General features: G+C 42.5%; 1 protein-coding gene across 1 annotated transcript in view; it reads right to left on the reverse strand.

Annotated features, from left to right (window-relative positions):
* The window catches only part of Dner (delta/notch like EGF repeat containing), a 301,330-nt gene that overhangs the window by 49,827 nt on the left and 227,769 nt on the right, over nucleotides 1-23,734 (reverse strand). The window contains exon 8 of the mRNA XM_041650981.1: nucleotides 18,519-18,743. Coding sequence (XP_041506915.1) covers nucleotides 18,519-18,743 — 225 coding nt within the window. The remainder of the gene's footprint in view (nucleotides 1-18,518; nucleotides 18,744-23,734) is intronic.

Here is a 23,734-nt window from a genome sequence, read left to right on the forward strand (position 1 = left end):
AATCAAATGGACTTAACAGACATCTATAGAACATTCCACCCAAATAGGAAAGAATATACCTTCTTCTCTGCAGCTCATGGAACCTTCTCAAAAATCGACCACATAGTCGGTAACAAAGCAAACATCCACAGTTACAAAAAAATATTAGTAACCACCTGTGTCTTATCATATCACCATGGATTAAAGTTAGAATTCAACAACAATCCTACCCCCAGAAAGCCTACAAATTCATGGAAACTGAACAGTCAACTACTAAACCATACCTGGATTAAGGAAGAAATTAAGAAAGAAATTAAAGTCTTCCTGGAATTCAATGAAAATAAAGAAACAACATACTTAAACTTACGGGACACTATGAAAGCAGTCCTAAGAGGAAAGTTCATAGCACTAAGTGCTCACTTAAAGAAAACAGAGAAAGCTCACATTGGAGATTTAACAGCCCACCTGAAAGCTCTAAAAGCAGAATTTCAGAGAAATAGTAGCACCCTCCCATCCATTGCAGTGTCATTCATAATACCCAAAAATATGACAACCACCTAACCATCCGCCAACAGCCGAGTGGCTAAAGAAAACGTGCTGTGTCTGCACAACAGACTGCTATTTGGGATATAAGAGGAAGGACATCTTATCAGCAGCTACAACACGACCACCTAGACAACATGCTAGGTGTGGCAGAAGGACAAACACTGTGCAATCCTACAGCTAGAGGTCAAACTCACAGAAGCAAAGCATAGAAAAGTGGTTTCCTGGGGTGTAAGAAACAGAAGCTGGGAGCTGCTGGCCAATATGTAGTGTAGTTTCAGTGATACCGCATGAGTAGACAATAAGGATGTGCCATGTATCAGTGTGCCGATGGCAAGCGCTTCGGCAATGTTCCTTTATAGTCTTGCTAAGAAGGGAGACCACTCTGCTGCTTATCACAATAAATACGTTATGTACCATGAACTAGGTGCTGGGGAGACAGCTCAGCCATGGAAATTACTTGCCTTGCAAACACAAGAACCTGAGTTTACTCCAGAGCTCACATTAAAAAATCCAGGCATGGTAACACATATTTGTAAACCCAGTACTAGGAAGGTAGAAACAGATGGATCCTTGTAGCTTACTGGCCAGCCAGCCTAGCATACTTGGCACATTCCAGGCCAGCAAGAGACCCTGTGTGCTCACTAGTTTTATGTTGACTTGACACAAGCTATACGCATCTGAAAGGGGAAAACCTCAATTGAGAAAATGTCTCTGTAAGATCATACTGTAAGCTCTCTGGTCTTGGTTCCAAAGAAAGGGGGGGGGGGGAGGAGAAGAAGAAGAAGAAGAAGAAGAAGAAGAAGAAGAAGAAGAAGAAGAAGAAGAAGAAGAAGAAGAAGAAGAAGAAAGAAGGAGGAGGAGAAGGAGGAGGAGGAGGAGGAGGAGGAGGAGGAGGAGGAGGAGGATGCCCGGTGTGTGCCCAAGGACAAGACCATTTGTCAGGGACAAAGCCAAAGCAGGTATCTTTGATGCTTATGTGTTCCCAAACTCTACATCAAGCTGCATTACTGTGTGAGCCATGCCATTTATGAATGGCAAGGTGGTCAGGAAATGATCACGTGAAACTAGTCCTGCTGGTCCTGCACCACAGCTTCCATCAAGGTACAAAGAGGTGGCTTCATAAGGACAGAAGAAGAAACACCTTGGAAAAATAAAATGGAAGTTATACTTAAAAAAAAACAGTTAAAGCTATAGAGCATTATCTTAAATAGTAATTAATGTGGGAGGGCCCTGCCCATTGTGGGTGGTGCCATCCCTAGACTGGTGGTCCTGGGTTCTATAAGAAAGCAGGTTGAGTAAGCCATGAAGAGTAAGTTAGTAAATATCACTCCTCCATGGTCTCTGCATCTGCTCCTGTTTCCAGGTTTCTCTCCTGTTTGAGTTCCTGTCCTGACTTCCTTCAATGACAATGGAAGCATAAGTCAAATAAACCCCTTCCTCCTCAGCTTGCTTTTAGTCATGGTCTTTCATCACAGCAATAGTAATACTAAGGCATCTTGTCAAGAAGAAGAAGGAGGAGGAGGAGGAAGAGGAAGAAGAAGAAGGAGGAGGAGGAAGAGGAAGGAGGAAGAAGGAGGAAGAGGAGGAGGCAGTGCCTGAGGAACAATACAACTAGCCCCCACATTCATGCATATATGTGCACATGTACCTGTACACAGACACACAGACACACATGCACAGAGAGAGAGAGAGAGAGAGAGAGAGAGAGAGAGAGAGAGAGAGAATCCCGTGTCTTTGGACTCCTTTTCCTAAAAAACTTTCATGAGGGTTACTCAGCTGGAAGATCACTTGCCTTGCATACAGAACCTGGGTTTGACCCCACACCTACCAAAAAGACCTTATATGCCCACGAGATACCGTCCTGGGTAGCATTGTTCCAAGTGTTTGCTCTCCAGCAGATCTTTTATCAATCAGGAAGGATAATAAGTGACTCTGCACGTACCTTTGTCCTGTAAAGTGAGGTGTCATTTACATCGACACAAATCCAAAGCAAGTTTCATGAAATTATCCATAATTATTTTGTAATTTGCAAAGAGCACCATTATCTTTCAGTAGCATCATGAAAAGCAAACGTGGAAGTTATTTCACAGATATAATTAAGCTGGGGATATTTTTCTTCCTTGCCCGGGTGGGGGTGGAGGTAAAGGTTTCATATTCTAAAATTGCTTCTTCAGAGAGTGTAACATTTAAATGCCTTTACAGAAATGTCAAGGCACTCTTTACACTAGTTGCCAAAGAGCCCTAAGTTGTACTGTTTGAATTAAAAGGCATTCCTTCCAAAAGACAGGGGCTCTGAGAAATGAGGCAGCTACCCCCTACTGATAATTAATTCAGGCAAACAAATTAACCCGGGGCAGTAAGCCCAGGGTTTGAAAACTATGGCTTGATGGGGGAGAGTCTTTTGTTTTGTGTTAATTTTATTGGTTAAATAAAAGGGACTGCCCTGGCGCATTGATAGGACAGAAAATTAGGTAGGCAGAGTAGACAGAACAAAATGCTGGGAGAAAGAAGCCGAGTCAGGCAGTCGCCATGATTCTCCCACTCCAGACAGATGCAGGTTAAGATCTTTCCTGGTAAACCAGCTCGTGGTGCTACACAGAATATTAGAAATGGGTTAGATCAATATGTAAGAGCTAGCCAATAAGAGGCTGGAACTAATAGGCCAGGCAGTGTTTAAAAAAATACAGTTTCCATGTAATTATTTCGGGGCATAAGCTAGCCATGCAGAGCTGGGCGGGAACGCAGCCCACCGCAGCTCCCACAACAATGGCTAGTCCAATGAATTTTTTTTTTAATAGAAGAGGCTGGAGAGATGGTTCTGTAGATAAGGGCATCTGCTACACAAGCATAGAGATCTGAGTTCAGTAAAAAAAAATCCCACTGTGGCAGCACACACTTGTGACATTGGCACAGTGGGGCAGGGGCAGAGACAGGAGGCTCACTGGGGCTTACTGGTCACCAGCCTAGCTCCATGCTCAGTGAGAAACCCTGTCTCATGGGAATAAAACAGAACATGATGAAGCAGAACCCCAGGAGAGAGTGTAACTTTGTGCGTGCTTGCATGTGTGCATGTGTGTGCATGCATGTATGCACCACAGACAAGGTCTGTCTCTGAACCTGGAGCTTACTTGATCAAAAGCCCACACCAGGCCCAGTTTCTCTTTTCCTGTCTCCTGCAGGAAGATCATGATGTAAATCCTCAGCTACTGCTTCAGTGCCACGCCTGCTGCCACAGTCTCTGCCACGATAGTTGTATACTAACCCTCCAAAAAAGTAAGCAAGCCCCAATTAGATGCTCTGAGCTATAGTCTGCCTTGGTCATGGTGACTCTTCATGGCAGTAAAATAGTAACTAAGACAGGCCCCTTTGCATGTGTTGCTGAATCTTTATCAAAACCCAAAGGAAGTATGTATCTCAGTCAGTAGAGAGCTTTGCCTAGCATTCAAGAAGCCCTGGATTCCATCCCCAGTACCACATGAACTAGGTACAGCAGTGTATACCAATAATCCCAGCATTGGGAGGCAGAAGCAGGAAGGTGAAAAGTTCAAGGTCATTCTCACCTACACAGTGAGTTCAAGGCCAGGGTGGGCCTAATGAAACCCTGTGCACAGAACAAAGCAACCATAAAAGGGCATAACTAGTTCCAACTTAAAAGCGAGAAGTTAAGGGTAAAGAAGTTGATTGTGACCACACGTTAAATCCTATGTGCTCTTCCTGCTTCCCCATGTTGTCCCAAAATACATTGTCTAGTGTGTCTACCTGCTAGGGCAGCCATAACAAAACAACACATACTGGATAGGTTAAATAACAGAAACTGAATTCTCACGGTTCTACAGAATGGAAGTCCAAGAACAAGGGCATCAGGTTGATCTGTCCTTAGCTGGCAGGTAGCCACTATTTGCTGTATCGTCACACGGCCTTGTCCCTGCCAACGAACACTGCTGGGGTATTCCACTATAGCTACTGGGTTACAACCACACCCTTGGGACCTTTTTGAATTTTAATGACCTCTTTCCACATCTGTTCATGTGTGTGCATGTTTGTATAGCATGCACATGTTTGCATATGTGTGCAAAGACTAGAGATCAACCTCAGATATCATTCCTCAGTGCCGTTAACATTGGGTTTTTTTTGAGACAGTGTTGCCTAACTGGCCAGTGACCTCCAGGGCTCTACCTGTCTCACTGCACTCTCCCCTGCCCCCCCACCCCAGCACTGTGTGAGCCATTGGGTAGGTTCTGAGCCCAAGCTCAGGTTTCCACAGCGAGTACTTCATACATGAGCTGTCCCCACAACTCCTTTCATCACCTCTTCAAGGGCCCTGTCTCCATAGATAATCACACTGGAGTCAAAGCTTCCAAACATGAATTTGGAAAGGGATACAATTCACCCATAAGATCCCATTTCAGGGCTTCTTCATTATGTCTCTGCAGTACTCTCCCCTTATCTCAAGTTTTGGTTTTTGCAGTCTCATTGACCTACAGTAAACTGTGGCCTGTAAACTTTACATGGGAAGTTACCGAAGTAAACCATCTAAGTAAGTCATAAACCACATGCCCTTCTCAGTACCATCTCTCTTTACCCCATGTGGGACATGAATCAACCCAGCGTACCCATACTGAACCCATAGTACACCCTGTCCTCTATGTCTATAGGTTCCACAACCAGGGACTCAGCCTACCACAGTTAAATACTATTTGGAAGAACAGTTGTATTCGACTAAACATATACAGAATTATATTCTCCCTAAATCATATAGCAAAATAAGCATTTATGTACTATTTACATAATACTAGGAAGCATAAAACAAATAGAGATGGCTTAAATACACAAAAGGGAGTATGTAGACTGTGTGCAAATACAATATTATTTTCTACAAGGGGCTTGAGCATCTCCAGATCTTGGATGTTATATTTGTGTGCTGGAACCATGTCCTGCAGACACCAAAGGGTGACCATTTAGAAAGAGTTTGGCACATGGTGTCAGGCCATCCACTGGGGACTCAGGAATAGATGCAAATATTAGTGGGGCAGGAAATGAGGCACTGTATTTATATTTTGGAGCCTATCACACTTCACTATTGGGCACTTTCCTGTGAATTGTAGGGTGTCAGGCACAGCCCTGACTCCTACGCACTAAATCTCAGCAGCATTCTTACTCCAGAGGTGATGACCCAACCATCTCCAGTCATGGTCCAAAGGGCAGAAGTTCGTTTTGAGAGCAACCATCCTAGATTCGTTAAGGTAAGGATGATTTGAAGGGAGCGGGGGACATGAAGGTTTCAGATTGTTGCAAAGGGAGAACAAGAACTTATCAGAGAAAAAGAGACTGAGCATCAGTCCCCAGGCTGCATCTGCCACTGAAATCTGATTATAATACCAGCCCTGGATGATGCTCCCCAGCAGTGCTGGTCCACAACAGGAGATGGACACTGGATTCATCTGGAACTAAGTTTATACCAACCAATGGGGTTATGCAAGAGTAAGTCTAGCACCCCTACTGGTGGTTCTGAGGTACTGAGAAGTCTATGAAGAGATGTCTCCAGGATGAGTGAGGCAAGTCTGTACGAGGGCGTTACCAGAGAAGATGGACAAGGAGAAAAACAAATGAAGGAAAAGGACAGGCCATGAACGTGAATACAAAATCACCACACAGGCTGGGGTACATGTCGGGCTACAAGAAGGAGCCATGTCTTAGTTTCTGCTGCATTGTTGCGAAGAGACACCATGAACAAGGCGACACTTAGGAAAGAAAGCGTTAATTTTAATTGGAGGCTTGCTTACAGTTTCAGAAAGAGAGAGAGAGAGAGAGAGAGAGAGAGAGAGAGAGAGAGAGAGAGAGACAGAAAATGCTCCCAAACACCTGCAGTTCTGGTCTGAAGTGGTGCTCACCGGACTCACTCCACTGGGAAGCAAGACCTCCCACGGCCAGTTCTTTACCTTCCCCCCCCCCACCCCCGCAGGCTCCACATCATTTAAACACCAGCCTAAGATGGCTACTGCCCACACTGTTTACTCCCTAGTTCTTCTCCTTGCCTGGCCCATCATGTTGTCACCCCCTGAAAAATCCCAAACTCTGAGGCTCTGGTTGTAGCCAGATGGCTTTCACACATTGTGTGACAAATCCCAGCAACTCATCCATTACTGTCACCTTGGGGGAAGCAGGGGGCGATCCATGCTTCGTCCTGCCTCAAAGGAAGAAACCTGATGAGATCACCTAAACCCAGTAGCCACAGGCTCAATGCAATCAGGCCAAGACTCGCTGTTTAGGCCCCAGCTCCACCTGAATTCAGGGCAAAGGCAGCTTGAAAGAACTTTTTTGTTTCTGTGTTTTTACTTTGCAGTTAAGCGGCAGTCAGTGAGACATGGGGAGGTTTCTTCAAGGATACTAAGTTTTCCCCTCTTTTCTATATGAGCAGGTTAAATGGAACATCTATGACTTAGATTCAAGTCTAGGCCAGTTCTCAGAAGATCAACTCCTCCACCTCACCCATGGTAGTTAAGAATAGGCATGAAGGATATAATCCTTCTCTGTTAATAAGAGGGTCTGTGCGCTTTCAAGTGAAAATCACTTATGGCAGGGAGCCCTGGGGTACTGAGAGGAGTTGGGTGATGGCTTCCTTTACAGAGCAGAGCATTTCTTTAAACACTCGGGAGGAGATGGACCCCTGAGGAGGCTGCCACAATGACCAGGGATCCCAACAAAGATGAGGGTGGTGCCGGGGCATTGCTGAGAGCTATGTAAAAGGTAAACCAGAAACACCTAGTGATGAGCAGACTGTGAGAAGGAGAGAGAGTGTGAGGGCCACCCCAGGCTCCTGCCTGGTCTTAGCTTGAACTTCCACAAGAATGCTCTGAGGGCTGTAAGAGGGTGCATTTACTGAGGCCAATTTCTGCTCTACATACTTCCCAACACAGTCAAATCCATTAGTGGGAAGTGGCTGAAGAGAGTGAGGGAGCAGGAAGGCACGCAAAGCACTTTCTAGAAGCTAAACTTAAGTTAACAAAAGGGACTGACCGTTTCTTTCGGAAAATCAGATGATCTGAGAAGAAAATAATGAGTTTGTTTTCATGAGAGGGTGTGCTGAGTTCTGATTCTGTTGCCAAACAGTGAAGTCGATGCTAACATAGAAGGAAGCTGACATGCGCTTGACCCTGCCCATGAGGTTCTGACACAGGAGTGCACCTAGCACAATGTCTGCCATGCAGTAAGCACCTGATCCACTTGCTATGTGGTCATGTGGCCCAAAGTACAGATATTATCTAAACAGATACCCTAGGTGTCATGTTCCAGAAAAGAGTAGCAGGTTCACAAATACCGTAAAAGCTCTGAGTATCTGAATGCTGAAAGATGCTCTAAAACACCACATCACACAGGCAGCAAACACACACACACACTCACACTCACACACAACCTCACTTAAAAAGAGAAAAAAAAACACCAGATAATACTAGCTCAGCATTCCATAGTGCCTGGCTGGTTGGCCCAGCTCACAAACCAGCAACTCAAAGGCTGGGACTTTTCTAATACGAGTCATGCTTTTACCTTTGACTTTTTCAAAGCCCACTTTTCTGCAGCCTCGTCACCTGAGAGTAACCTCCAGGATGGATCTGGTTTCCCACTGGGAAGTAGAATTTTGAATCACTGCTCAATACCCGAATGTACATTCTGCATTTTCTCTTTATAATGGTTCGTTTTATGCTCCTCAAGACACAGATTAGTAAATAAAGAAGATGCCTGGTCACACTGATGAATTAAATTTGCTAAGAAAATCCTAGGGCAGAGTAACCTGTGCATTCATAAATGCAGAAGAATTCTCTTTTTCCATGTCTGGTTTGAGCAAATATGCATTTTCCAAAACTGACAATAGTTGTTTGGTCTTATATATTTAAGTGTTCATGTTCAAATTTTATAATTATCCATAGCAGAAGTATGCTATTTATGTAATATGAAGGATTTTATCATCCCCACTTTCTTGATATTATATAGCACGGCAAATTTAAGTGCTGCTTCATGTTACAAAGGAAATAATGCTCACATTCTATGGCTAATTCCTGCTGAACTGCGAGACAATAGGAAATACCAAGAAAAGGCCTGACTTCATTATTGACTTTTTAAGAGATGGGATGAGGGGAACTCTCAAAGTCTGTAAAGCAAAGGACAAGCCTTATTCAGACATAGGAAGCAGCCACCACACCAAGAGAGATCACTAATAAAGAAAATGCTTTTAAAAACAAGAATTATACTAGTCAAGCATCGGGGACATTTTTGTTTAAAACCCAGAAGTTTCTCTAGATTAAGTGTGTAAATTATAAATCATATTTGAAGGAGAAATGCACTGGACTAGAACAAACCACCAGCAATCTATTTATAGCAACAAGCAGAATTCTCCTTCCAAACACACGTAAGGACAAACAAAGATGTCAGCCATCACATCGCCGATGACAAGTGGGCGGCACAGCCGTGGTTACAAAGAGCATCAAAAGTCACGTGAGCTCTGCCATGCGCCGGCCACACAGAAGTGCTTGCTATGTACAGGCGATTCATCTTAAACTTGATCGTCATCTTGAGAATTTTCTAACAATCTGTTGACGTAAACATTGTCCTGAAAAGAATTCTCTTAAGATTGCATTCAGAACTAGGTTACAATCCCCCCCCCCCTTTTTATTCTCTTATGACTTTTTCGTGTCGCTTTTGGCCACTAGAGGGTGGATTCTACCTACGATCTAAACAGGATACATAATGGGAGGGGGAGATCTTTAAAATTTAATCACAGAGGCACCATAAAAGGATGTCTTTTATGAAGACTATATGGTGCCAGAATATGAGGGTCAACCAATCAAATTGCATTTAAAGAAGAAATCCTATTCCCTTTAAGAACAAAACTAGATACTTAAATATTCTCTTGCTACCATTCATGACTGAATTCACCAATGTGTCCTTTGAATATAGGATATCTGCAATGAACATTACTCATCCTAAAGCAAACTATTCACCCATAGGCTCTAAAAAGATCCTTTTCAATAGAAATGCTTCTACTGACGAGACAGTACTGCTCAATGATTTGAAAGATGATCTTGATAAGGTTTGGCTTATGGTTTAGGCAAAGATGGGGGGAAACCCAAGAAGAAAAAGGTTTCCCATGCTAGATGTTTCTGGCTGTCCAGCTAAGAGGCTGGACCAACACAGAGAGCAAATGATGGAGGCTGTAGTGCAAGGGACCAGGAGATGACATGTACACACACAATTTTATGTATATGCATAAGTATATATATGTAAACAAATTGTGAAGGGTTAAGGCATTGGAGCATTTTTTCAAAAGATTAATTGCTTTTCATTTACTTCACAGTTGATTAAATTTCATTTTAATAAACTGCCTTGTCAATGGATTGAGAGGACCTTATCCTAAAATCTGAAATCTGAAATGCTCCAAAAAATTGAAATATTCCCAAAGTCAGCATGATAGCACAAGTCAAAAATTTCTCACCTAACCTCATGATGCATTAGAGGCAAAGTGTACATAATTATTACAAAATATTACATCAGATCATTTCTAGTTTCCTATAAAAGTATGGAAAAAATTTAAAAATTATTGTTTGGATAAACCCTCAAAATTTATCATTATGTGCCTCCAAATATTCCAAAATCAAAAAAGATCTTAAATCCAAATCACATTTAGTCCCAAGAATTTAAGGTGGTGCTACTCAGCCCATATATATACCTTGATGTGTCTCCACTTACTGCACTGTAGTAGAAGTTCTCGTGGCACAGTTCCTAAGCCAGCAAGCAACAGATTCCCCTGAGAATGTGTTATAACGCATGTCCTTAGGTCCTCCTGAGACTCAGAAACTCTCAGGGTGGGGCTCAGGCCTCCCCATGTACAACAGGCTGGTTTGCATGGTCCCCTCAGCACCACCTAGAATCAGCTGGACAGAAAGAGTCTCGGAATGATGTCTGCAGGGGTTAGCCTGTGTGCTTGTCTGTGAGGGATTATCTGATATAGGAAGACCCAACCGAGGGTGGCCCTAGTTCCTAGGCAGGGTGTTGCAAACTGTGTTCTGAGTGAACTCAGCTGGCTGAGCACTAGGTGTTCATTTCTTTCTGCTCTTGACAGTGGCTGTGATGTGATCTGGGGTCTTAGTCTTCTCCTTAGTGGTGGTTTTGCTCAGCAACTAGACTCCTTTCCTGGCTGTCATTGTTCTGTAAGTTTTACCCCTAAAATAAATACCCCTTTAAATCCAAACTGGTGTGGGATTGTTTTGCGCATTAAACCTATCTTTAAGACTTAAGTCCAGGAGTTACCGGGCGGTGGTGGCACACACCTTTAATCTCAGCATTTTAGAAGCAGAGGCAGGCAGATCTTTGTGAGTTTGAAAACTGCCTGGTCTACAAGAGCTAGTTCCAGGACAGGCTCCAAAGCTACAGAGAAACCCTGTCTTAAAAAAACAAAAACAAACAAACAAACAAACAAAAAAAAACAAGTCCAGGAGCTGGAGCAATGGCTCAAAAGGTTGGAGCACTGGTTGCTCTTCCAGAGGACCTGAGCTCAATTCCCATCATCTGAAGTGCAACTCACAACCATCCATAGCTTCAGTTCCAGGGACCCAGGACCCTCTTTGACCTCCATGAGCACCAGGCATGCATGATATACACAGACATGCATTCAACCTAAACACACACAAGTAAAATAAATACAATTTTTTAAAGGATCTGTTAGTCAACTCCTATAAAGCCAAGTAGCCGTTTAAAAAAGAGGACTGTGGTGTCACCCAAGAGGTACTGAGTGAGAGCTCAGAGCATCACGGTGTCCTGTACTCGCCATTTGAGGGTGGGCTACAATTAAAAGAAAAAAAAGGAGAGAGGGAGGGAAGGGCCATGTGTCAGTCTTCTCCAGGTGAACCCGAATGCTCTGAATCTTTGTTAAAACAGAGGGAATTCTGTAGATGCACCGGCAGCTACTGTGAGCTTTCCAAACTGAAAATTATGGGGTACAATGGCAAACAATAAGGGAAATGTGGGGCATTTTCCTCGGCCTTTGTGCAAATCCAACCACTAAAGACTCTTCAAGAATATTGAAAGCTAGAAGACTGGAAAAATAGGACATGCAGAACAACATTCATGTTTGTTACCTAATATGAACTCTGGGGTTGAGGCTAGAGTCAATCACGAGATGGATATCACCAATGATACCACACTGTTACAGGGTCTCCAATGCTAAAGTTCCAAGTTCCAGAAGAGCCACTGTTATTAACAATGATGGGTGATCATTTCTACAGAGACTAGATTGTGGGCAGCTTGGGACATAAAAGCTGTCTCAAGGCAGAAGACTAAAAGCAACAAAAGTAGGAAGAGAAAAGAATATGTCAGAGACCGTGGCATTTCCAGAAGATGTGAAGAAGACCTAGGGTACCCATATTTCACAGTAATCAATGCAGGAGACTTTCAGAGATTTGGAGGATGAGAGAAATTAAGAGTAGGTATCAAAGACCCCAGAAGTGAGAGATGCCAGTCAAGAGGAACTCCCCAAGCTGATAGACAGTGCATCTGTCATGTGACTGTGTCTGTAGCCTCTGAGTCATAGAAAGACAAGCTCCTGTATTTAAGTGAACCCAGTAGACATCAAGCCAAATACAGTCACAAATTCCCAGCCCAGGTTGCCCTTGACATCAAGCTCAAAGCAGCTCACAGATGGATCTTCAGAGTGAAGCAAAGACAGGAAGGAAGTGGGGGGGAGGTGGTTCTAACTACTCACAAGAGTACTGCTTCCTGTAGTATTACACTGAGGAGCCTCTGCACTGGGATGGAAGAACTTTGTCACTCACTGACCCACAATCAAGGCTGCCTTCAGTCCAGGAGTCCAGGTTTTCAGGGGCAATGCTGAGAGAGGAGTCTGAGAATTTGTTCTTGTAATCGTTCAGCCAAAGTAAGAGTTGAAGAGACCGAGATCACAACTAATGTGGGAGCAGGGTTCCCCAACTGGGCTTCCAAGAAGCCTAGCCTTTGGTCATGAACAGCCTGTAATATCGAGCCAATACAAATGAACATGAGAGTTCCACTACCTCCACTTCCTGCCATCCGGACTCTAGATACCTCGATTTCTTTAAGAGGAAACACGTCAGACACTTAGCACAGCATCTAAATGAAGTGAATTCTCAAGAGATGGAAGCAGCTCAAGACACAGTCAGCCCAGTTAAGGTCAATACCCCACTTCACAGAGCAAGTCTGTATGGCTAATGACTCTCAATTTGATGGGCTCATCTGAGGGAGCTACAAAGACAGCTAGCACTCAGAAACTCCAGAGAAATTCCTCATTTTTCAGTCCTTATTATCCTCGAGGAATAAAGATGACCATTTAACCCTGTTTCTTATTTATTCTGAGGCAGCAGAGGCTCTGGGCCCTGAGCAGCTACATTCAATCTTTGTATCATCCCCCACGTAGGGGAGTCAAGGGCAGAGAGATGACAGCCATGGGCCTCACTCCACAAAGAATGATGAATCAGGAAGTACCTCCCTTACAAAGCTCTAGCCAGCCCCTGGCCCTTAACTCTTTATCACCTCAATCGGAAAATATAATGTTCAAGATGCTGAGTAACCCTTAAATCTTTGGACAATTCAGTGTGCACATGTAATTGGTGAGGAAGTAACTGGCAACTGAGTTGACAATAGAAACGGAGCAAAGATAATATTCAGCATCTTATTGTTACATGGTTATTGCTACCTTGGGTTGTTTGGTTTTATTTCTAGAGCTTGAGCCTACATCCTCATATACATTAAGCAAGCGCCCTACCACTGAGCTATCTCTTCAGTCCCGCTTTGCCTTTTCATTTTGAGACAGGATCTCAGTTGTTTGCCCAGGCAAGCCTTGAACCTATGATCATCCTGTCTCAGCACCTCAAGTAGCAAGGATGATGAACATGTATTAACAGGCCCAGGCTAATGTTTATCTTTTTATGTCTTAGACAAAATTCTGGTATGGTCTTGTTTCATTTTACTCTGCCATGGCATCTCAGCGATGTCTGACATCATCATGCTTATCTTGATGTCCAGCAGGAATCAATAGGACTCCATGCCATGTGCACTAGGCCAGCTCCTAACAGCTCCAGGTTCTACCTAAAAGTGACAGACAAGATATCAGTGGCTCTTCCACTCTTCCCACATTCTCAATTCCATCTGCATTTCAAGGCAGATTAAAACTGTTTTTATTTGTGGGATTTTTTTTTTTTTTTTTTTTTTTCCCTGCAGAGGACAGGCTCTGAAGAATGAGGCAGGTTCCCATGAACAAAGAGGCACATGATTAAACTAGCCTTCCTTCATTTCTTCCTTTTGGGGACCAAATGATAAAAACAGGCAGCACATTTTGGAGGATGAAAGAGGAAGGATGTCACATGATTGGGACCTACACAATGCATACTGCTCATATGCAATCCATACCTCTCATGAACAAGGAGCTGGAACAGATCCCAGCATGTCAACACACGTACTGTCTTTGTCCCAATAAACCAGAGGATGTCCCTTGGCTAATAGCGATAAAAGTTGCCCACTGGACTTATCCCAGAATCTGAATGTATCCAGACACTCATTAGCAAGACAAATGACGTCCTTTCCTTATAGGTGTGTTAATTTCATTGTTGCTGTTCAATTAGGATATGAATATCCTAACCATTAGGTCTCATCTTTATTCTGCTTACAGGTGGTACTATATGAATATTGATGTGGTCAAGCCTGAAAACCACAGTAGGAAAGCGACACCTGCTGGGTCTAACAAGCCACATAGCAGAAAGGCAGCCTACAGGTGAGGCAAATGTAGAAAACAGAAACAAAACAGCATCTGAGTCCTATAATTTCTAAGGACAAGAGCAACAGGACTTTATTTGGAAGGAGCCTTATTTTATTTAGTTTGCTGTCTGGATGTCATTGGTTCACCGCCCCCTTGGTGGAGAAGAACTGGCTGGGAAATGTGGCCAACACCCTACCCAGGTCTAGGAGTCTAAATGACTGCCATTGAGATTACAGTCATGACAGACATTATTCTTAAAATTCTAATTTGATACGTATTTTTGCACACAAGCTACTCTAATGGCTTACGCTTTCAGCTCCTTAAGCTAGCTTCACCTGCGGGGGTGGGGGGTTACCATCAAACAAGCACATGGGGAGGTGCTCATTCAAGTGCATTGGGAAGCCAAACCCCTCAAAAGAAAGCTGAACGCAATTCCTTCCAGCCGGCCCCTGCTGCTGATGCTGGTTATCTGCAGCACTGACTCTAAAATGCAGTCTAAAAGATGGCACCATTGTACCTAGTCATGAGATGTTGGGGCTCCACCTGCAATGGCCACAGTGTGCCCTTGACACATTCACACCTAATACACACAGTATTTCCAAGACCTCGGTTCTCCAGCCTCTGGGAGATTTCAATTTGCAATTTAAAAAGAAAAAAAAAAGTGGCCTGTCACTTAAAACTGTCACTGGGAGATGACATTTCAGCAATTACTCAGTGGTGACATTTTATTATTTAGTATTAAAGTGCCATCAGAAGCCCTGGGAGCCCTAAGCTAAAATTGAAGCTTGAACATAGAGCACCTGACAGATCTGATTCACAGCCATCAGAATAGCATGGTTGGTTTCTTTGTGGTTTTTTTTTTTTTTCAGATGAGAACTAATTGCCAATCTGGTATGATTTCAATCTGCTGCCATTCATGAGACAGGATCTGTTCGCTCTCTCTAAAGATGATCCAGCCCACCACTCTGTAGCCAGACACCCAATTTCACCCATTCTTATAAGACTCGACTATTATGCAAACGAGTGGTAAAGCAATTACATGCTCCAAAAAAATTAAGACGAGAAATTTCCCATTCACAGGCCTGTCATGTTCACTTTGTCACATGTAACCCAGCCAAGATGACTGAAGGCCCTTTTTCATTTCACATAGTCGCCCGACCACCTAAGAGAGTATTCCTCTGGAAGCAACTAGATGTCCCAAATTTGAAGAGCAAGCCCTCACGGGATCAATCCCAGAACCCCTCTGGAGGCTACATAATGAATGAAGGTATTATGGGATAGAAGATGTGTTTTCTGTAAGGTTCAAGGCTACTTAGGGATGATTCTGGACCACAGGTGACTACCAATCTAAATGTTCCAGGTAGACACAGGTGAAACCCTACCAGAGAGCAGTAAAGCAAGTGAAATAGAAATGATGTCTCAGTTCACCTTGCCTCAAAAGATGCTACTGGAAACCCCATGAATGGTGAGAAAGGTTGAAAGGATAGCCCTTAAGACCACACAAACAGAGGAGCTGCACTGTATCCTCCCTCAAGCTTCCCACCCAAAGAGGAAACTGAGGCCCAGGGTGCTCTGTAAGTGTCTTATTCTGCAGTGAATAGACAGAGGCATGGCCTTCCTAGTGCTGCCAACTGCTCTCCCAGAGTAGAAAGAGAAATGCTGAGTGATATATGTTGTATGTTTCTGCTTAGGATAATCTCTCTCTCTCTCTCTCTCTCTCTCTCTCTCTCTCTCTCACACACACACACACACACACACACACACACACATACACAGAAAGAGAGAAATTTATCTTCAAATAACTATAGTCCACTTAAAATTTTTTTTAAGTACTATATACGCCAGAGACTTTCATGTTTAAGACAGGAATTCAGAGGAGAAAATGAGGTTGTTTTCTGGTCTGCCCTGCTTGGGTCTTCTCTGTGAGGCTTGTAGGGAAAGAGGGTGCTCACAGGCAGGTGATAGAATATGGAGAAACTCCTAATAGAAATAGTTCACTTCCAGTTGCCATTGAAGGGGGATGACCCCATGTGCTGGGACATCTCCAGAGAACTTAGGCATGGTGAGTCCTAGTGACGCCAGGTATGAGATCTGGTTCTGTCTAGTAAGATGGCACATTCTGCACACAGAATGCTGTCCTAGGGGTGTGTTCACCTAGTAGGAAATGGTACAGCTCTGCTCTGCCTCCCTCTTCTGCGTGCAGCTCTGCAACATGTGGGCTTGGGTTCTCGTGCCTGAAAGTCAGGTCCAACATGCTACCATGTCAACCAAGACTTCCCTAGAGAAAGATGATGAAGATTTAGAAAAGACAGAAACATCACATGGGGAAATGGGGTTATTTCACTTTGAGGTTTACAGGGAACCCCCAAATATTACTTTGATCATTAATTGTACCTGTCAGGTTAGGTAGATGATGGCATCCAGATATTTTACCTACATATATGCCTAGAGGCATTTTCTCTTAGGTGGTATTAAAATTTACGAAAGTAGTCTCTGAGTAGAGATGACCATGTACCGTAGCCAGGAATCATCCTGGCTCTTGGAGGTCCAAAGAGCAAAGATTCCAGTTCTTGCAGATGAAGGATTTTTAGCTTCAAAGCCCAACACAGACGTCGCACTGGTTTTGCAGCCTGCCAGCCTCCCCTACCGGTTTTGGATTTGCCAGTCCCCACAATTGCATGAGCCAGTTACTTAAAATAAACCTCAGCGTGTGTGTGTGTGTGTGTGTGTGTGTGTGTGTGTGTGTGTGTGTGTGTGTGTCCTGCTCCTCTGGAGAATCCTAGCACTGTTACCAGGCAGATTAAACAGCCCCTCCTCTGTATTGCAGAGCTCAGAAGAAAGAAGAACTTGGCAAAATATCAGCTGCTTAGAAAATCAGAGACTTAAGAGTCTATGTGCGAAAAGCTGTGGGTCACCTTTCAAAATCTTAGCTGTGTTTCCCTTAGTTGCACTGACTCTTTTAAATGATTTGTGAGTATGAGACACAACCTTTGAAAGCCAGGCACTGGAGCCTTAGCACCAGAAGCATTGGGGTTGGAATCTGGGCTCAGGCTCTCTAATGAATATGAAGCCACAGGTAGAAAAAGAATCTCCAGGGGAATTTCAGGTGAGTTAAGCCCTGAAATGTCCATAGATGTGATACATCCAGCTAAGAACCTAGGAAGACTGTCATCCACTCAGCAATGGCTCGGAGGTACAGGTGTTGATTCAAAATCTATTTAAACACATATACACCAGTCTCTCACTCCTTGGGGCAGAATGTCATCTGTCACAATCATTAGTGTATCCCTTGTCACTGAAGGATGGGGAAACATCCCAAGCAGTGCCTTGTTAGGTGACTCCATCTTTGTGCAAACATCACTGAGAGTGTTCTCACACGTGCTAAGGTGGCTAAGATGTCCAGAGGCTAATCAACCCTATGGAGAAGCAGTGTATATGCGGGATGTTGTTATGAAACATCCCTGTGAGGTGTGTGACTGTGTCCCACTGTAAAGATGATGAGAGTGATTTTGTTTCTGGGGTACCAGAGAGCAGGCATCCCAGGACTGGAGCACAGTCATGGGTCAGCAAAAGGGGTACCAGCTGGCCACACTGACTGGCCAGGGTCACATGTGAGGAGAAGTAATGTAAAAACCTAGCTCACGCAAAGACAGAGATATGGGTATGATGGAAAAGAAAGAACGGGCTACCCACACACTCTCTGCAGACACACTAGGAGGTTAGAGAGACATCAATGAGGACAAATCATCACTCTGCTTTCCAGGTTTCCAAACTTCCACAATTTAAATAGCACTGTCATGAATGCAAAGTATTTCTGGGAAATACATGATGAAGCTAGTGAAATGTTCCCAGAGGAAGCCGGGTGTGTGTGACATGCTACACACAGTAGGAATGTTAATAGACAGCAGTGAAAGTGGGCCGCATCCTGCTTTCCCTGACACGAGCACTGTGTTACAAGATTCAGTTGATTCTCAATTTCTCCATCTGCCTTCCTGCACTTTCTAATTTTCTCACAATGAATGTGAATGGGTGGAATGGGTAAAAACAAAGGCCTGTTGATAGCTCTACCAAGAGTAAGTCTGACGAGTAGGTGTGCACCAGACAACAGGAAGCCACTCCTGTGTATGTCACACTCTGTGGGTGACCTTCGGTCAGATACAGAGATGAACTCATAAGCCGTCTAGGAAAAGCTTTGCTGTCTACATGGAGAACCAACCTGGATCACAGAGGCACTTGTAGCTGGTTCCCACGCTGTGGCAGGTGCCGTGAGCACACGGGCTGAGGGCACAGAAGTCAACGAGCTGGGCACAGGTCGGCCCCGTGAAGCCTGGGCTGCAACTACAGGTGAAGTGCACACCGTCCATATAGCAGGTGCCATTGTTCTGGCATGGAGACGACAGGCAGGGGTCGATCTTCTCTTCACATGCAGTGCCAAAGTATCCTGCAAGAGAGCATAGGAGGGCTTTAAAATGTTAAAGTAGGGCTGGAGACTAAGTCCTGAGTTCAATCCTCAGCCCTGCATGAACCAAACAAGTCCTATAATCCTAGCACTAGGGAGGCAAGGCAGGAGTTTAAGAAGTTCAAGGTTAGCCTCAAGAATTTGGCAAATTTGGGAACACATGGGATACTTGAGGCTTTGCCTCAAAGAATAAAAATAATAGAAGATTAAAACATTTTAGCACACCTTAACTAATTCAAATATGTCACAACCCAATAAGACCTATAAGATTGGTTATCATAGATTTGGTAGCCCTATATTAAAATATCTTGTTGAAACACAAAATATAAACACAAAAAAACTTGGACATATATCGTATGTGTGGTATATGTGTGCATGGTATGTGTAGGTATGTGTATATATATATATATATATGTGTGTGTGTGTGTGTGTGTGTGTGTGTATAAAACCTAAAATATGCCAAAAATAAGTAGACAATGACTACCTAAAAGTATGATAAGATGTAACACTAAATGTAAAAGAGAAAAAACATGTAAAATAGTAAATAATGAAGACATCTCCCACCCATCCCTATCATTTGTCTTCTATTCAATTTCTTGAAAACATATATTACATTTAAGTGTATAATTTCTAGATTATAATTCATTCTTCCAGGATATATAAGTTAGTCTTTTTAATAAATATTCAGGTGTTCAACCCAAAGGATGTATGTGTGTGTGTGTGTGTGTGTATTAAAGGTTGAGTCTGGTGATGGGTAGACAAACATGATACCGTCTATTCTTACAGTGCAATTCCATTTGGAAATAGTTACTAAGCACCCACATAAGTCACAAGATGAGTGAGTCACCATGGAACGACAGTCTAAGAATGAAGACAGGTTCAGAAGACCATACATCATATCAGAAACATCCAGAAAAAGAACAAATGAAAATATTAAAAGTAGATGTGGCTGCTGTCGCTGCAGGGTGACAAGAGATTGAGGACAATGGACATTGGTGGCCGTGGGTTAAGGAAACGTTCAAAGATGATCCACGTGAATAGTTGCACACCTACATGGATTTACTAAAATTGATGAGTTGTGCAGTTTGGAAAAATGAATTATAATCTAGGAATTATACATGCAAGCGTATTTTATGATATAATATTATGTAAAGCTGTTACACATTTCAATTTTAAATGAGATTATCAGATAAGTGATTTTGATTGTTTTCTGTACACAAAATTTGGCATTTCTCAGGCCAAAAATTATATATACATATAAGTCTGAACATCTCTTCAGTCACACAGACTTATATATTTAACAGTTATATGAACGTAAATGTCTTTTAATACTTCAAGACTAATTTAAAAATTTATTAAATATTTACATTTTAGAAAGAAAAGCTAAGTAATACACGTGCGTACTTTTCCTTTGATATGCTGTTTTCTCATCTGTTTTAGTTTATATTTATAGTCACACATAATTCCTTAGTGATATTGACAACTTCCATAGCTATTGTTAAGAATATAGTCAATCTATAAAATAAACAAAAATAGCCACAGATTTAATTATCTGAAGCACAACTCATAAGTCAGCATAATGAGAAATAGAAAAAAATTAAATGATACTCAACATTTTATAAACTTCCTTTAGCTTTCATGTTTCAGAAACACAACCAAGAATGTTCTGATAACACTTGAATTCTCCAGAGTCCTCTAGAATGGAGTATTTTCTGTCCTTCATGTATTCCATTCCACTGTGGTTAAAAAGAAGATTCTTGGGCACTCATTAGCACATGGCCACACTGTAAAGTATCCTTGTTTAGCAATTTATTTGCAAAAAATAAAACTACCTCAAACATCTTCATTTTAGAACACAATTAATTGTTGCTGTTTAATTGTGTCTGGAAAATGCACAATGGCCATTTGAAATATTAAAGATCCAATTTCACCCTGTGTGCATCACTAATAAAGGAGTTCTTATTTTCTTAATCTGAAGGGATAGGTTTGGGAAGATAAATGACAAGCCAACTCACAAGCTGCTTTCAATCAAAGAGAGGCACAGGGTTTTATCTTTTAACCTAGGAAAATGAAAAGATGGGTCTCTTCCTCCAAACGACTGACAAGCTAGAACTGCTGTGTCTTCCAGACACAAGGGAGCTGGTGAACAGAGGAACTCACAGAGACGGTGGCCATGCGCACAATACCTACAAAGGTTCAAGCCAGAGACAATCCCAGAACTGAGTTCCGGAAGTGGACATGAAGTCCCACTCCTAATCAAGAAGCTATTAGCAACTGACAGCTTCTGGGAGACCGGAGATTGGTTTTCGTCAGTAGAATGGCATTGGGTGCATCGACCAGACACCAAGGCAGGCCTCACTGAGGCTTGGAAGATGTTGGCCAACACAAAATGAACTTATGAGTACATGTGATAATTGTCTTTCTGTATCTAGGTTACCTCATGCAATATGGTAATTTCTAGATCCATCCATTTTCCTGCAAATTTCCTGGTTTTGGTATTTTGAAGAGAGAAAAAGCATACCTTTGGATGGATAGGGAGAATACAATGATGTAGGAAGAGTCTGGATGGGGATGAATACAGTCAAAATACAGTGTATGGAAATTTTTTTTAAAAGCAAAAGAAAAATTATGAAACATTAATGAAATTAAAATTTACCAAAAATTGGAAAAGCCTCCCCCAGTATATTAATTGGAAGAATTAATATTGTTAAGATAGCTGTACTACCCAAAGCGACTTACAGGTTAATGCAATCCCCATCAAAATACCTATTACATTCACAGAACAACAACAACAAACCCTAAATTTCATATGGAAACACAAAGGACCTCAAGTAGCCAAAGCAACCTCAAAGCTGATGAACAAAGCTAGATCTGCTGCAGTACTGACTTCTGGAAACACAACTGAGCCATGGTACCCAAAACAACGTGGCACCTGAACAAAAGAGGAACTTAAAAACCAAAGCCACAAGACTATAGCCCACGGATTTTCAATAAAGGCACCAAAACATTCCTGAGCAGGCTAACCAAGAAAACTAGATATCCACACACAGAGGACTGACTCTGACCTCTCATCTCTTGCCTTACCAAAAATCAACTCAAAATGAAGACAAGGAGACCTGGGTCCAATGGCCACCTCTGCCCACCAATCTATTAGATTCAGGGCTAGCACTGAATCCCTTGGGCTTGCCTGGCGTCGGGTGGAACGCAGATACTGATGAGGTCTGCTGTTTGGATTTATTGTGGAGCTTGGATGCAAGCATCGCAACTCCCAAATGCTAACTACTGGACCACAAGCACCCACATTTGTATGTGACTGCCAGAGAGCAAGGGCCTTGGTGCTGATTGCTAGGGAAAACACAAAAGTGGGTCCTGTAGTTAGGGTTGTCAGTCCATCTGGGAGACTGGACACACTCAAAGCATTTAGAAACTAAAGGAAGAAGAGAAAGCTGTGCTAATTTTGAAAATCCTCTAGCTCTGACTAGCAAGCTGCATTTCCTTCCGTTGTGCAAGCCACTGTTATCTTCTTGCTAATATGACATCCTTCTGTAAGTGACTCACTCTTTCTCAGCTGCCCCAGAAATGACCTTCCTCAGGGAACATGAATAAGGTTTTGTAACACCAGTGATGAAAAGCCAAAAAAAAAGAAAAAAGAAAAAAAATGGATTTCCTTATGAGATATCTGACTTTGGACAAAGAATCTTATCATTTTTGGCTCTGTTTCCTTACCTACAAAATGCTATGGACTCCGACTAGGTGAGACTAAGTATGGACGTATAGTGGCCTGTGGCGCCCGATAAAGGTTGGATTCGACTTGCTTTAGATGTGAGTCTTTTACTTTATGTGTATCCTCAGAGATTGTACACAGAGAAACTTTAAGATGTGAGTCTTTTACTTTGTATATATACTCAGAGATTGTACACAGGGAAACTGGAAGGAAGCTGTACTATTAGGCAATCTCTGCAACATCATCAAACTTCATATTTTCTCAGAGTCCCCCAGGACTGTATCCCTGAACATGACTGAGGGTGTCTTCTGGAATCAGGAGGTGGCCACACAGTTCTTTAAACACATGCAGCTACTGGGCCACCCTGTGAGGCAAAGTGGGTGAACTCTGGGGATAACAGCTGTGGGAAGTCATCCAAGAATTGCTTAGAAAAAAATCTCTTCGTAAGTTCAATAGGAGTCTCTTGCAAGCAGTTAGGATTTTACTATACCGATTTAGTTTTATATAAGTGACTCTTATATAGAACTCATATAAACCTCATGAGTGCTATTATTTCTTGATTTCCTAGTGGGGAAGTAAACACAGGAAGATCAAGGACTTTGCCCAAAGGTACACAGTTAGAAAAGGCAGAGTCAAATTTGAACCCAGGATTCTCAAATCAAAATGTTTTAACATTCACACCAGCACATAGCAAAGAAGCCAGTAATGAGAAGTGGTGTCAGTTTGAACCCTCACTCATTGGCTGCTGCCTAATCTAGTATCCATCTCCCAACTTTCTACATTATACAACCTAAGTTCACATAGCTATAGGAAATAATAGCTACACTTCATAGTCTCTGCTACAGTAATATACTTGTCACTTCATTCTGGGTAGTGAGATATAAGTGAAAATAACCTGAGGTCACATATGAAAAACTTCCTAAAGAAAGAGTTGGCATGTTCCCTTTGCTTTCAGTACTTTATCCCTCTGACCTTCCTACCACTTAGACTACACACATATGACTGAATTCTTCCTAAATTCAGTCAAAATTATCAATCCATGGGCAAAATATTCATTGAACAACAAAAGGATAAATTAAAATACATGGCAACAGCATAGTCAAACTACTAAAAATCAAAAATTAAGAGAAAATATTAAAAGGAGTCAAGGTCTAGTGAATTTTATTAATGGTTATATTAAATGTGAATGGACTATTATCTATAATAAAAGGCAGAGATTCTTAGATTGAACAAGAAACAGCAATTTCTT

The sequence above is a fragment of the Microtus oregoni genome, unplaced genomic scaffold (genome assembly GCF_018167655.1).
Source record: "Microtus oregoni isolate MIOR12 unplaced genomic scaffold, Mior012 000004F_ref0000308, whole genome shotgun sequence".
NCBI lineage: Eukaryota > Metazoa > Chordata > Mammalia > Rodentia > Cricetidae > Microtus > Microtus oregoni.